At 45.8% G+C, this 14,299-nt stretch overlaps 1 protein-coding gene across 2 annotated transcripts in view; it reads left to right on the plus strand.

Moving 5' to 3' along the window:
- tacr1a (tachykinin receptor 1a) overlaps window positions 1-14,299 on the plus strand; it is a 29,739-nt gene that overhangs the window by 2,226 nt on the left and 13,214 nt on the right. For both annotated transcript variants that reach the window (XM_037096954.1, XM_037096955.1), the window contains exon 2: window positions 9,489-9,683. In XM_037096954.1, coding sequence (XP_036952849.1) covers window positions 9,489-9,683 — 195 coding nt within the window. The remainder of the gene's footprint in view (window positions 1-9,488; window positions 9,684-14,299) is intronic.

Raw genomic sequence — 14,299 nt, forward strand, 5'->3', positions numbered from 1 at the left:
GAGTGACACCGAGTGGAGCTGGACCCGGGCTGAAGGAGTCGGCTGCAGCTCGTAGGCCACCGTATCAGAGTAACAAACATCACCGCTGCGTGAGTTAATAGTTTTACAGGCGGAGCACGACTGGTCTCGTCTGTCACGTGATGATGGTGCAACCAAAATACACACCTGATGAATGATCGGTTGTTCACTAGTCCCTCGTGGGGTCAAGGGATCTGAAAGTAGGCGTGAGATGTTTCCCCATCTGGGTCATAAAACAATATGTGACCACAGGAGGAGGGATATCAGAAGCAGAGAGGGAGAAATCCTCCTCATACACCTCCGACATTTTGCACCCAGGCTGGATCCATCCGGCCAGAACCTTCTCACAACCGCACCGAGAGAGCGAACTGCTTGTTATTCCTCTGTGCAGTCGCTCTTTCAGCAGGAGAGCCATGAACTCGTCCTCTTTCCAATATGAACCTCACGACACAAATCCACTCCGCTCATTGTGAGTTTGCTATTCACGCCTTTCATACTGTAAACGGCGGCAGTAAGAAGAGGTTTTTTTTTTTTAGTTATTCCTGGAAAATGCGGAGACCCACTGTGACCCATCACGCGGCGACATTTCACTTCTTAATTTTTCATTCGCCACCTCCTGCGCGAGCTGAGGAGTTTCCATTAGTTGCCAGACGTGATATAATTTTAGGCAAATAGGGCAAAACTGCAGGATCTCCTCGGGGGGGATGGAGCAAAGTGCTGCAGTTGATAAGACCCTTTTTTTCTTTTCATTTTTAATCATTGCTTCAATCCTTCCTGCGGCGTCCAGCCATAGATCAAGAGCTCAGCTGAACTTTGATGCCAGTGTGATGCTGTTTGTTAGAAAGAAGTTGAGAAGCATCCAAGCTCATCAGGTCGCTGCTGATTGAGATCATTTTAATATTTCTTTCCCCCTCGGATTTTAATTTTAACAAGATTTGGGTTTTTATTGAACCGCTCGCTTGTCTTTTTCTTGCATAAAATCCCTGTCAAACGTAGCAGAGAAAAGATTTAACAGAGCAACAAAGTGAAAAAAAGTTGTTTCATTAATTAAGATAATCAGATCCTCTAGCCTCAGGGTGATTATAGCGCTCGTTTGTTCTCGACTTACCATAGTTTCACTCCTTTTTTTATGAAGAGGAAATGTGAAGATCGCCAAAATAAAGCTGCTTAGTATGAGCTTGATCTTGCTAATACGATTAAGAGTATAACAATCGATTCTGATTGGCAGCAGGGCGTCATTCTCTTCTGAAGAAATGGACACCTTCGGAACTAACTAGCCTTATAGTTATTATTTACAACACAGACTGAAATCCTCCAATCGTCTAATTACAACACGTAACTAGCCCACGTAGCTAAATTACGCATTATTTTGTTAAATGTAATTGATTATTATTAATCCGATGTTTGTGTGTGAGGTCAGACGTGGCGACTAAAAAATACTCTGACATATTTAAAATGGATTTGCTGTCTAAGAATGGCAGCTGGTTCGCTCCGTCGACAGTGCTGCCGACTGAACAGCTGGTAAAACCTGAGACAGGAGCTCTTGCTGCGTCTTCCTCGGGTGACTCGAGTGAAATGAAAAGCTCTGAATTGCTCGTACAGCGCGCGATCGTCCAGAATGACAGAATGTGTTGTACCTGCGATCGACCGCTCACCCGTATGTTTCCCGTACGTCTCACCTGAAGCATCCGATGAAAATCTCCAAAACAGAGTGACAGACAGTGTATCAGTAAGATACACTGTGTGACAGACAGTGTATCAGTGTGCTCGCTGCAGTGTGCAAGATGCGACTGGATTTTGCATCCGTCTCATGCAGTGAGAATTATTTCCCCTCCATTTAGTTCTGGTTTTCCATTTGGCTGCCGCTGGTTCGCTGTGAATCACTGGTGATCATTTTCCCTCATGGGTCAGGGTTTTTTTTTAGCAGCGCTTGAATTAATCAATTTCTGGTCTACTCACAGGCGAAGCTCTGAAAATTACAGGTACTGATCATTTAAAAATGAGCCTGTTGGGGAGGTAGAAGAGTGCATGTTTCAAGTGGCAATCTGTGTAAATCTACTCTTGATGAGGCTGATTGGACTGAATGAGACAAATGCAGATCAGCGTATCTCATGTACTGCCTATGCAGTGCAGGGACATTTTAGCATAATGTTCTCCAGTCTTAAAAACAGCAACGTTTGGATTAGTTAAAAGTTATTCAGTGGAATGAGTCGACAGCGCTGCTCCAGGCTCATATATCCTGCAGCTCCGGTTGGTTCTGTAGTTTGTGTTCAAGGTTTTCATTCAAGTGTGAAAAGGCAGCAGGAAAGTTTGTTAAGTTCGTGGTTGATGGAGGAGACCCAGAGTTTGCTTTAACACGTACAAGAAAGTCACAACACCGCAGGGTAAAAAGAAGTCAGCCAAAACCTAAATGACATAAAAAAAAAAAAAATAATAATCCCATCAGATTAAAGCTCGTCTTTGAAGATGTTCCCGTTCAACTTACACGTCAGCAAGAACCGGCGGTGGCTGTTATGTCCTTTCAAAGGATGCTTGAGGGAAGCTGTGTAAGCCACCACAGTTTTGACAGACCGTAGAAATGAAAAGTTACTGCGCAACAATCAAACCCCTGTTGGCATTTGCTGGATTTTCCAACTGCAGCAATAAAATACGCCGACATAATCACAGCTTCAAAACGAGGCGCCACGCTGAGTCAGGCAGCGATGTCCTGTCATTTCATTTGCCTGTTTTCTAGGTTTTCCTCTGCTCCTCACCGCCCTTGTGTCTGTTTTATTAACCCAACACATAAGGAAGTCACTAGAGAAGACAACAGGGTACATCACCGCGTACCAAAGGCTTAAAACACCGACACACTGACGAGGGGACGAGGGACAGGTGAGGAGAGAGAGGAGCGAAGAGGACAGGTGAGATAATGAGGGCACAGAGGAGAAAGCATGGAGGAAACAATACCGACAGACAGAGGGAGACAAACATGCAAAGAGGAAGAGGAAAAGACAGAGAGGAGAACAGAGGAGACACTGAAAAGACACAAGACAAAACACAAAGACGCCACGAGAAGACATGGATCCTGAATCACGACCACATATCTACCTGTGTGAACTTCATGCCTCCGGAAAATGGAAGAAAACACCTCAGAGAGAAGCAACTGATTTGTAAGTGCAGTGTCATCAGCGTAAGTGAGTCGGAGCTGCTGCGTCTGATCAGGATGTTATCAGCCCCGTCAGTCATCTGGGTTGGAGATCAGTGGTGGAGCTGCTCATCAGCAGTCAAACAGTGTCGATATGTCTCTGACCTCCTGTGTCCCAGCATGATTCAGGACCTGATATAGTAACGAATGAAAGAGTGATTGGCTGAGACTTAAGTTTATTCCAGTGCTGGACCATTTATATTCACCTACTGTAGCTGTAGTGCAGCTTAGCACAATCAGACTTGGGTCACGGCAGCAGATGGGCTTTCTGCGCAGCATATGAATGAGAGCTTACTGTACCGTCTCCAGCCTTCCTCCAATTTCCACTTCCTCCTCCTCTTCCTCCCTTCTCCTGTCTGATGTCCCCAGAGGGGTCATCATTGGCTTTGCTTCTGTCTGGATCTATTTGTGATTCATGCTCTGTGCATGGAAAAAAGGATTAGGTGACAGGAATATGTGGACTTCCAGTCAGACCAGGAACATTTCTGCTGTGAGGGAGATTCTCAGTTTCAGCTTTCAGGTTTTCCTCAGTTAACCTCCAAATCATAAACATTTTAATTCTGTATGTGTGTAATAAGTTTGCAACTAACGAACCTGAGCGTTGTTCCCGTGAGAGTTAAAGATGATCGACAAATGTTCAAAATCAATAAAGCAAAAACCCAGAGATATCTGTCTTTATATTCCACGCAGTCGTCTTTATCTTTCAAAAACTGTTGCCTACATTACCCACGATGCAAGTTAGACACTAATGTTGTGTTCAGCTCAAACACAAGGCAAATTATTTGTGCGTCTATTAAACTCAAGCGAGGATTCAACATGGCGCTGTGTCATGAAAGCCAAACGTCGTCATGGCGTTAACGTCGCCGATGTCCGTCTGCAGACACCCAGAGCTGCACGACAACACGTCCACTCGTAGCGAGAAAAGTGACAGAAGAAGGAGCCGACATGGAGGAAAGTGGGCGAGGAAGTCTGGCTACCTGTCACGGAGAGACGCCTCAGCACAGATCGATCCAAACTCCCTTCAGAGAACAAGCATTTTGAAAGTTGTCTGCTTGTCGTCTAGCCGACAGACCCGACGAATCACGAGTTCAGGCTGACAGGCGCCCGGCGGCCTCAGGTGGCGCTGGACGCTGCAGCTCGGTCGCAGCTCCAGAAGGTCCCGGGTTCGATAAATGTTGTTGAGACATAACAACATGTGGTTCAGTGTCTGTTTGGTGTGTCACTGCACAAACAGCACACGAGGAGTTACGTTAGGACTTATCGCCCTGAAGCGAGCAGGAACGCATCGGAAATCACACCAATAATTCCACTCCGAGGCTTTTTTTTTTGGAAAAAGACGGCAGCGGTGCTTCTATAAATCCACATCCATTAGAGTAAGTGTCACACACTTAGATAATTTTGAAGCGCAGCCTCGGAGCGACGCTCACCCCTGAATGAATAAACAACACTCCAATCAACACTTGTCGTCTCCTGTCAGCGAAAAATCAACTCCGATTAGAGCTTGAAAAAACGGCTTTCAGGGCCTCTTCTATCTTGGTTAAAGGCACTTATCAGACTGGTGGACATGTGACAGACAACACAGTGTCATGTGGCGGACCCTGCCACCTTTCTAGCTTCAAACAGCGCTCTGGGACCTTATTTTCCTCTGAGAACAGCTTGTTTATTCACCTCTGGAAACCTAATGTTCACATAATGTTATGCAGCATCTGAATTATGCATTCAAGAGTGTTAAAAGTCTGATCCCATATTTACACGTGTCATCTAAATGATGATTAACTACGTATCGGATACGTTGACGGCATTAATCTGCACAGGTGCTGGTTCAGAGCTATTAGGGCTGAATTATTAATGTGATATGAATCAAGTGACTCAGCTAGAAGAGAAGAAACGTCACTGTGTTGATTTCTTAAACCTTTAGCAGAGTCCAGACAGCAGAGAGGACAAACAGCAGCCAGCAGCCGAGTCTGATTTCGTCCCGTCGTCAAAGGACTAACGTTACCGAGCGACTGGTGATACGAACATTTTACATATTTTAACTGTTGTAGGCGTCAATCAGTGCCAACTTAACACAAGAAGCACTTCTTCTTCTTCTCCTTTTTCTTCGTCCTTCTTCTTCTTCTTCTTCTTCCTCTCAGGCCCAGACTGTTTCTGCCTCTGTTTGATTTCACTCCAGAACATCTCCAGGTGGGAGTCAAAATGGCTGGCTACACATTTATTTTAATTCATATGAAAAATATGCATACATACATATAATAAGTGTGACGCCCTCAGTAGCACAGCTCCATCCTCAGCAGGGGGGATGGATGGAGGGGGAGAGAGTAGGTGGACGGACAGACAGACACTGAGTGAACCCAGTTTGTCAGGGTTCTGATGGAGTTCTGGAGCAGAACCTATAGCAGCGGGGCTGTTTTGTACCTTACAGTCGGGCGTGACCGCTACATCAACACCTCTTGTTTAACGTCGTCCTTCTTCTTCTTCCTCTTCCTCCTCCTCATCCTTCTTCCTTTGTCCTTCTTCGTCTTCTTCTTCTCGAGCACAGACAGTTTCTACCTCAAGATTAGCCTTCTTCTTCTGTGTACACACAATCTGTACCAAAAGAATTTCTATATCTATACATAACACACACACACACACACACACAATGTCAGGCAGGAGGTGAAGCAGGCGTGTGCAGGTGGATATTGGTTTTGTACAGGACATAGGAGTGTTTTCTGGTTGCCGTTGAGACTGAGGCGGCTCAAGGACTTTTATGCATGTGGACAATAATGGAAACCACAGTGACAATCCATCACTCTCTCACACACACACACACACACACACACACACACACACACACACACACCAGCCTATCTCCTCTCCTCCGCTGCTGATGGAGTTGAACGTCACCTTCCCTCAAAACAACAACAACAACGCCCCGAGAGACCGATAAACCAGATGAAACAAATTCTTGATCAAATTACCACAACCTGCTTTCAAATACGATTTGAGGAGGGAAAAAAAAAAAAAAAAAAAAAAAAAAGTCACCAGCATGCTTGAAGGCAGGCAATTTCATCTGTCGCTTCGGCTGCTTCCTTCTTAATCACTTATGTCTCCTCTGGAAAACACTGCAGCAGCCTCATGGTGTTTATATCGAACCGCAGCATTGCCGTGGCAGTTTAGCTGCTCGTTGTGGATAATTGGAGGTGTATGTCACCCATGCAATCCAGTGCCGGCTGCCAACGCTGTGAGAAGGTATCCCGCCGAGCCAAATCAGATATCGCCAACATATTTGGAGTTCAGTCTCAAAGGTGGAATAAAGGGCAGGAGAACAGCGGCGAGCAGAGCTCCACTGATAAATCCATAAAAATGAAATAGCTCTCAGCTGCAGCCGGGCCTGTTGGGGCACTGCAGCGCAGACGCTGACGTTTTTTTTGTTTTTTGATTGAGGCGAATGAAACATTAAATAAAAAGATGATCATACTGAGCAACACTGGAGGAGCAAGACTATAAATTATACTCTATTTGCAGGCAGAAGAGCTAATCAAACTGAACTAATGGACTCAGTGGGGAAGAGTTTGAATGTGCACAGCAGACGTCAGACACAAAGCGTTTGGAATAATAATACCAAGTGTTTGTTACGGCGAACTGAAAGCTTTTGTGAGCTGGGGATGAGTTCCCACTGTCCTCAGCCCTCAGGCACTAAAAAGTTCAAGTTTCCAGTCCAATTGGGCCGAACAACACTTAACAGAGAGAGGGAAGACTCTGATGACAGTGAACTGGTTTGTTTGCTTCGTTGTTTCGAGTCCCCGGCTGCTTCAGTTGTCTCGGAGAACGTGAGAAGATAGTGACGGGATTTATTACTTTATTCCCCAAACGTGACGTCGAGGCTCCAACGTTTCAGAAGCAGAGCATCTGTTCCTCAGCAGCCACATTACTTACGTAGTTTAGAGTTGATTTGCCCGATTTCTGCATGTGTTACGAGAATAAATACACATTTACAGCTCACTGAGATCCAGTAACAGGCGCTCTGTGACTGTACTTGCATGGTAACCCCATGTTGCTCCTAACTGCAACCGACTGTTCGACATATTATGAATTTCTTCTGAATCTCGTGTGTCTGCAGTGACATTACCGACCGTATTTCCAGAAGCACAGACGCCCTCAGCGATGCGATCGTGAAATCCGATGACGGTGCTTTCATGCGTGCCAGCAGGCGTGATGACGGGCCGGGGCATGTGGAGCGAGGGCGCCGCTGTCCTCTGCAGGTGTGTGTTTGATTCTGACATCAACAACACGACTGTGACTCACCTGCACCAAGAAGAAGAAGGAAAAAAAAAAAAGCCACACGGCTGCCAGCGGCGTTTGAAGCACAGCCAAAGTAAAGCCGAGGCTGTGATCTCCCATTTTTTTCCTCGGCGGACCACTGGGAGCGTTTGATTTTCAAAGACCTCCTCTTGCCACTGATATAATTAGAGGGAGAGCATCCATTTAGCAGATTCATTTAGGTTATTAGCGGGATTAAGCCTTTAATTAGGCCTCTTTGTGCTGAGGAAGGCATTCCACCGGAGAGCTTTGCTTTAAGAGGGAGCCAAAAAAATATAATCACGCCGATGTTAATTATTTGTAGACATCAGAGTGATGGTTCGGGTCTTTAGTGTTACCTGTCGCCGGCCCGGTTCTGCTTTGCATTTCCACCACGACTGAGCTTGACGGTGCAGCACTCGTCTGTTTTCAGCAGCAGATGTTTGAGAGAACAAACCGGACGAGAGACGCTGAAGAGATTCAGTCTGAAGCTGCAGAAACACTGAGAGCGTTTAGAAACGTCTTCTCTCGGGTTTCCTGCACGGACACGAGTTCAGTATCGGTCGCAGTCGTCGTCGCCACAGTTTGCTCGCATAGTGTCACGATGTTGTTTCAGACATTATGTGACTGTAGCTTCACTTTACGGTCGGACCATCCAGTTTGCTGATTCTACCTCGGAAGTCGCTGTTGTGTCTCAGTGTGACCTCGGTGTAATGTGGTTGTGGTTTTTCTATTAAAGCTGCTGTCAGACTGAAGTTTAAATGCTTTATAATAACCACGTCAGAGTCATGAGACTTTAGTAAGAACAACTAATGTTTGAGGGATTTAAATGAAAGTGAATCAGCGGAGAGAAGCAAATGATTTTCTGCACACACCCTGATGTATTGTATTCTGACCGAGGGGAAATGGATCCTGCCTGCAAAAGTCTTTTAAACCAATTTCCTGCGGAGGCTCAGTGTTAACGATGCACAAGGTCATTTTAAGTTATTCATGCGCTGCGTCGTACTCTCTGATTAGGAGCGTGATTATGACAATGTGGAATGATTACTCCGCCGCCGAGGAGGGAATCGTTCGACTAGGATCTGACATCAGCGGCAGACAGACGGTCTCCATGATGTGTTTCTGTTGTTGGCTTTCTCCCATCATCCATCTTTTAAAAACCAGTATGACTTTTGTCTCTCTTGTGTTGTTTGACCCGAGCTCGTCTAATCCTCCTGAATGTGTCACATGCCGCTGCGTGGGCGAGTGTGTGTGTGTGTGTGTGAATAACGACTTCCTGCAGCTCGTAGTTTGTTTTCAGCCTTCACAAACTCTATTTTGAGTTCGTGACTCCGACACAAAGGAGCATTTCTGACACTTAAGGACCGAAATAACCTGCGATCACACACTGAACACTGAATCCATCTGTGCAACTCCTGACATTTTCCATTTTCTGCCACCGTCTCCGTCCACTCCTCCACGTTTTAAAGATAAATGTCCTTTTTTATCTGCTGCTGTCACGTCACGTCTGAACTTCAGGTCATGTTTCACTGTGCTGTCCAGCTCTCATCTTGTCTCAGATGTCTTTACTGTCCTCGTGATCGTCTGCTCCTCCCTGATATGTCTCCCGTGTGTCTAATTATCCCTCCATTGTCTTCTCCTCTAGTTCGTCTTCGCCCTTCGTCGGTCCGGCGTTTTCCTCACAACCCTGTTTTTGGACCTGACTTCCGTCTCTGCCTGATCCCTTCTTGTGCTTGTTTGCCACGTTGGCTGCCTTGTTTTAGTTTTTTGTAAAAACCTGTGTATTTGCGTCTACTGTCTGTTGTGTCTGATCTTGTCAACAAGTATTTTTTTCTGTGGCCTTTTTATTTGATAGGACGTCTCGATGATAAAGCAGGAAACGGGATGACATGCAGCGAATGGCTAAAAGGATAAAATCTGCATATTTTTCTGGTCTTTTTTTTCCCCCTCAGCTGAAGCGCCATTATCATACCGCTCATGGTTTGTGCCCTCTCCCCTGCAGGTACATGGCCATCATCCACCCTCTGAAGCAGCGCATGTCGTCGACGGAGACCAAGGTGGTGGTGGGGGTGATCTGGGTTCTGGCTCTGCTCCTGGCCTTCCCTCAGTACTACTACTCCACCACGGACCAGCTCCCCGACCGGGTGGTGTGCTACATCGACTGGCCCGATTACGAAGTGTGCGACTTCAAAAAGATGTGAGTGTCTCTGCGGAGAAAAAACAAAAACAAAACAGCTATTCCAAAAACAGTCAACAAGCGCCGTTAATTACTTTTGAATTGACGGCAGATGCAGGAATGAGGAGGCTGGTTATCGGGTGTAGATGAGCGAGCGCGGAGGGAAAGCACGGACGCTTCTCTGTGCTTTGTAGTGACTAAATTGAAGGAACATCACAGGGGATTTATGTTCTTTCTCTCACCAAGAGGAAGCGAATGGAGTCGGACTGAAGAAAAGAAATTTGATTTGATTAAAGCCACCGTTTGTTTCCCATTAATGATTCCACTCAGCTACCTTCACCAGCCGCTAACAGTGGATCCACCTCGGCCCATTTACATAACAACTACGATTCTGAGTTATTCAGCCTCTCTTCACTCGTGTCCATGGCCTTCACTCTCGCACATCGCAAGCTGAATAAATGTAATTTCTATGAAAAGGACAGAGACCTTTGGCCGACTTCAGTTGTTTGTCAAACTCACAGCAGATTAGAGATGTGTGCTCGACTTCATCAATCAAAGAACCTCTTTCACAATCCCCTCGAAAAGTCAAAAGCGATCTTGTGCTTTGTGTCGCAGGTTTGGAGAGCTCTGCACAGAATGCAGATGTCTAATCTATACGAAGCTTTCACAGGGTTTTTAAAGCCTGAGGCGACCGAGCGAGTCGTGGAGGTCAGACTCCGATCTGCTCCTGCTTACTGTTCGATTTCTTCTTTTGTTTTTGTTTTTTCCTCATGCAGCAAAGCCTGTATTTCTATGATCCGTCTTCTTTATGGGCCTTTTAGAAGAAACATCTGAAGCAACACAGTACAGAACAATATTATAATTATAATTTCAGGTATGTTTTGCCTTGAGAGAAGAGAAGAGAAGCGTCCAGACATCACAAGTCTTCAGAGCTTCCCTCCAGAGTTGGTGTGATTTATATCACCATGTGTTTTTTTCCCCACAAAATCGAAGAAAAAGCTAATTTTGTCTTTCCAAAAGTGAGTTTAAAGAGTTCAGGCTGCAGATTTACTTATCTTTAAAGGGACTTTGAAGGGTTTATCTTATATTATAATACCTGGTTATGTCACATCAAACCTTTGTGGAAACGTCCCGCAGGCTCGTGACAACTGTCCAGTGATGTAGCCACAAACACAGCTGGAAACTGTCCAGATGTTTCATTAACAGCAGCGGCTTGGCAGCTTTGTCGCCCAGCAGGAACACCAACGTGATCCGCCTTGCGTCCTGATACTAAAACTATGCACTATGTAGCTCTGGAGAAGAAATTCAAACTCCAAATTTCAATATTTACAGTATTAATGAGGTAATAAAACAAACTTTTGTTCTCCATCAGTGAATAAACAAGCTGTTCTCGGAGGAAGATGGACAGGTGGCAGGGTCCGCCACATCTAAACAAAGTAAAACTGTATGAAATTGTGTCTTTTATTCAGTTTTATTCAGTCGTGAAAACAAAGAGGGACAATTTCTTCCCCCCAAAACTACGTATTCAGGGTGCGTGTGAGTGCTGCCTCTCATATCCTGCGTCTGTTTGAAGCATCTGTTGTGCACGTTTCTCAAAAATTAACATTTCACGTACACAAGATGCGATATGTTCATGGACCACCAGGGTCAGGACGTCGAGCTAACGTGTGAACATGTTCATTAAGCAGCCGGTTGTCTGCGTGTACGTGCGAGTGAATCTCCAGCCTGAGTTGAGCGAAGAGAAACTTTCCTCCTTCAGACAAGAAAAGCTGAAAACCAGCCTCTCCTGTCAAACCCTGCACAGGTATTATTCTGCACAGTGGAGCTGAACATCCACTCTGCATATCGTTTTAATCTGTTAGTGCCGCTGAGGTTTGGCGAGAGGCTTCCCTGACACCGCATGAATAACTGTGATGCTGCAGGGTTAAAAACAAGCACCGAGAATGATTTGCAGGCATTAAATCACGCTGCTGCTCCGGGTGCTTGGTGACAGTCAGGGTCGACTACAGTCACCTCTCCTCCAGATATCATCTTTCCTCCAGCTGCTAAAATAGAACGGGAGGCTTTTCATATCACATCACAGCAGTGACGTTACATTAATGTGATTTATTTGATTGTATTTTGTATAGTTTGCTTGAGCAGACGGGGAAATAGCTAAAAGCTGTCCTTGCTGCCAAAGAGCACCAATTTCATCCTCCCTTCTCTGATCTACAATCAAAGCGAAGGCGCGTAATGTCGCGCACGTGGTTAATCTTCCCCGTGCACACACAAACTTCTGAGGAGCACAATAAGCGTCGCACCACCCCAGTGACCTTCCATTTCTTACATTTTGTTCCCCTTTGTAATCCCACTGGCAAGAACTGGGCGACACACATGACGGCACAAACAAACAAACACAGGTACACGCTGCCACAAATGCACACACAATGCTGGAGTACGCCCACGCAGGCACACGGAGCGCGGCTCTGCTGATGGCAACCTTTCAGCTCATCAGCCGCAGTGTTTACCCCGCTGCCTCTGCCAACACGCCGCCGCCGCCGCCGCCACCGCCCCCCCGCTGCCTCTGTCACATTTCTCCATGGAAATATAGTTTGTTATGAACAGAGCAGCGGCAATTTAATTCTTCATGAGGTGACGCCTGCTGCACTTATTACTCTTTTATTTAAATGAAACTGGAGTCAGTGACACATCAGAGCCGAGCGAGAGACGCCGGAATCTTTCAGATCAGCTGCTGAAGCTGTAAATGACACGTGTGATTAAGGCTGACCCCGGGTCAGTTCCCACATGCCCCTTTGTTTCCGGGCGCCGCCACCGCTGCCACAGTCTACACCCCGTCTGCTGCCTTCACAGTCAGTGGGAATTAGTCAGCGAGGTCTCATAGGAGAGTATTAATAGATGACAGTGGCTGTGAATGCTGCTTACATGGATAGCTGTTCTATGTTTACACACACACACACACACACACACACACACACACACACACCTACACAGCGAGCAGAGGTGTCACCTTCAGCAGCGACTTCATTTCCACATTTGATCTTTTGCATGTAAGCTGATTACTTAGACGGATGTAATATTATTTTTGAAAATGACATGATCACAGGTTTGATCACAGCCAAAGAGTCGCTGCGCTGTGTGTGTGTGTGTGTGTGTGGAAGGAAGCTCTTCTTAGACAAACATGTGAGACGCTGGGAGAAGTAATCAGCCATCAGCAGCAACACAGCGCCGTCCGGTTGTGAAGATCGGCTGCTGGTTTCACCGCACGATGGACATTTCAGCCCTTTGTGGTTTTTTAGGACGTAACATTCAAATCCGGAACATGAGAGTGTTTTGGAAAACCGTCACGAATCACACACGAGATGTTTGTCAGTGTAAAAGATCGTTTTCAAAGTCAATAAAGTTTGTTGTAATTTAAGTAAAATCTCATGTAGTTTTGTGTTTAACCGCTCAGTGAACATCATCGTCTCGCTCAACACCAACACGAAGCCAACTGAGCTCAGAAAAAAAAACTTAAAAAAGGTGAAAATCACAATAAATCTGCTCTTACTAACGATATATATGTCGGTTCTGGTTCAGTTCTGTGAGCTGCTGATATACAGAAGCAAGAGACGACGTCACTAACAACACTGTCGGCTGCGTCGCCTTTATAATGACGAACTTTCAGGCTGATATTTCATTAGTTTGATGACAAACTGAGATTTTATTGGATTGGAAATTATATTTTTTAACTGACGAACATCGTGTGTGTGACTCACAACTCAACTCAAACCGGGTCGATTAAATATTTGTCTCTCTTTGTTCATTACCTGCTTGACTAGAAATTAAATGATTTAATCTCGCGGCTCTTCTAGACGTTCCCAGTTTTATTGGACCGAATGGCGACAGTCCAACGAGTCGTTCTGTGGTGGGTTGTGACGCAAAAAAAAAAAAAAAAAAAAAGTTGTCCACCATTTTACAGCCGCTTCTTTTTAAATGTTAGCTCACAGAAAAGTCTAACCCTGGCGCTCTTCCTGAGGGTTTGTTTTAACTCCCATCCTGACCTGCAACCGTCATCCAAACTCCAGTTTTAACAGTGAACCAGTGAAATCAGTGAGAATCAACAAAACAAACTCATGTCACCATCTCCTCCTCCTCTCCTCTCCCTCCGACAAGAACAGAAACACCTGAACACCGTGTTCTCTCTGACGACTCTACACTTAATTAGGCTTTGCACAGCCGTGAGATCGGAGCCGGTGAGGCGGCGTGGAGCGAGGCGTCCCGTTACCGCCGCCGTTCTCCTGCTTCTGCTGGCAGGCGAAGTCAGACGAACAGCTGCCCTCCCTCCCAACACACACACACACACACACACACGCTCATTAATAATGAATGCTGATACAAACACCCACATGTTTGAATAACAGGCTGCATATATTGATAGAGTAAATCTGAGTGTGTGACGCTGAGCTGAGTGTGAGTTCAGCCTGTGTTTGTTGCCACACGTTAAATATTTGCTTGACATGCTCGCTCGCTTCTGTATTCACACACACACACACACACACACACACACACAGAGTCTGTGCAGTGAGGTTTTATTAATCCAGCCCATACGACAGCGAGCTGACACAGACCAGCTTCTATCAGTCCATCAGTGGGAGCTA

The sequence above is a fragment of the Acanthopagrus latus genome, chromosome 5 (genome assembly GCF_904848185.1).
Source record: "Acanthopagrus latus isolate v.2019 chromosome 5, fAcaLat1.1, whole genome shotgun sequence".
In the NCBI taxonomy this organism is placed as follows: domain Eukaryota; kingdom Metazoa; phylum Chordata; class Actinopteri; order Spariformes; family Sparidae; genus Acanthopagrus; species Acanthopagrus latus.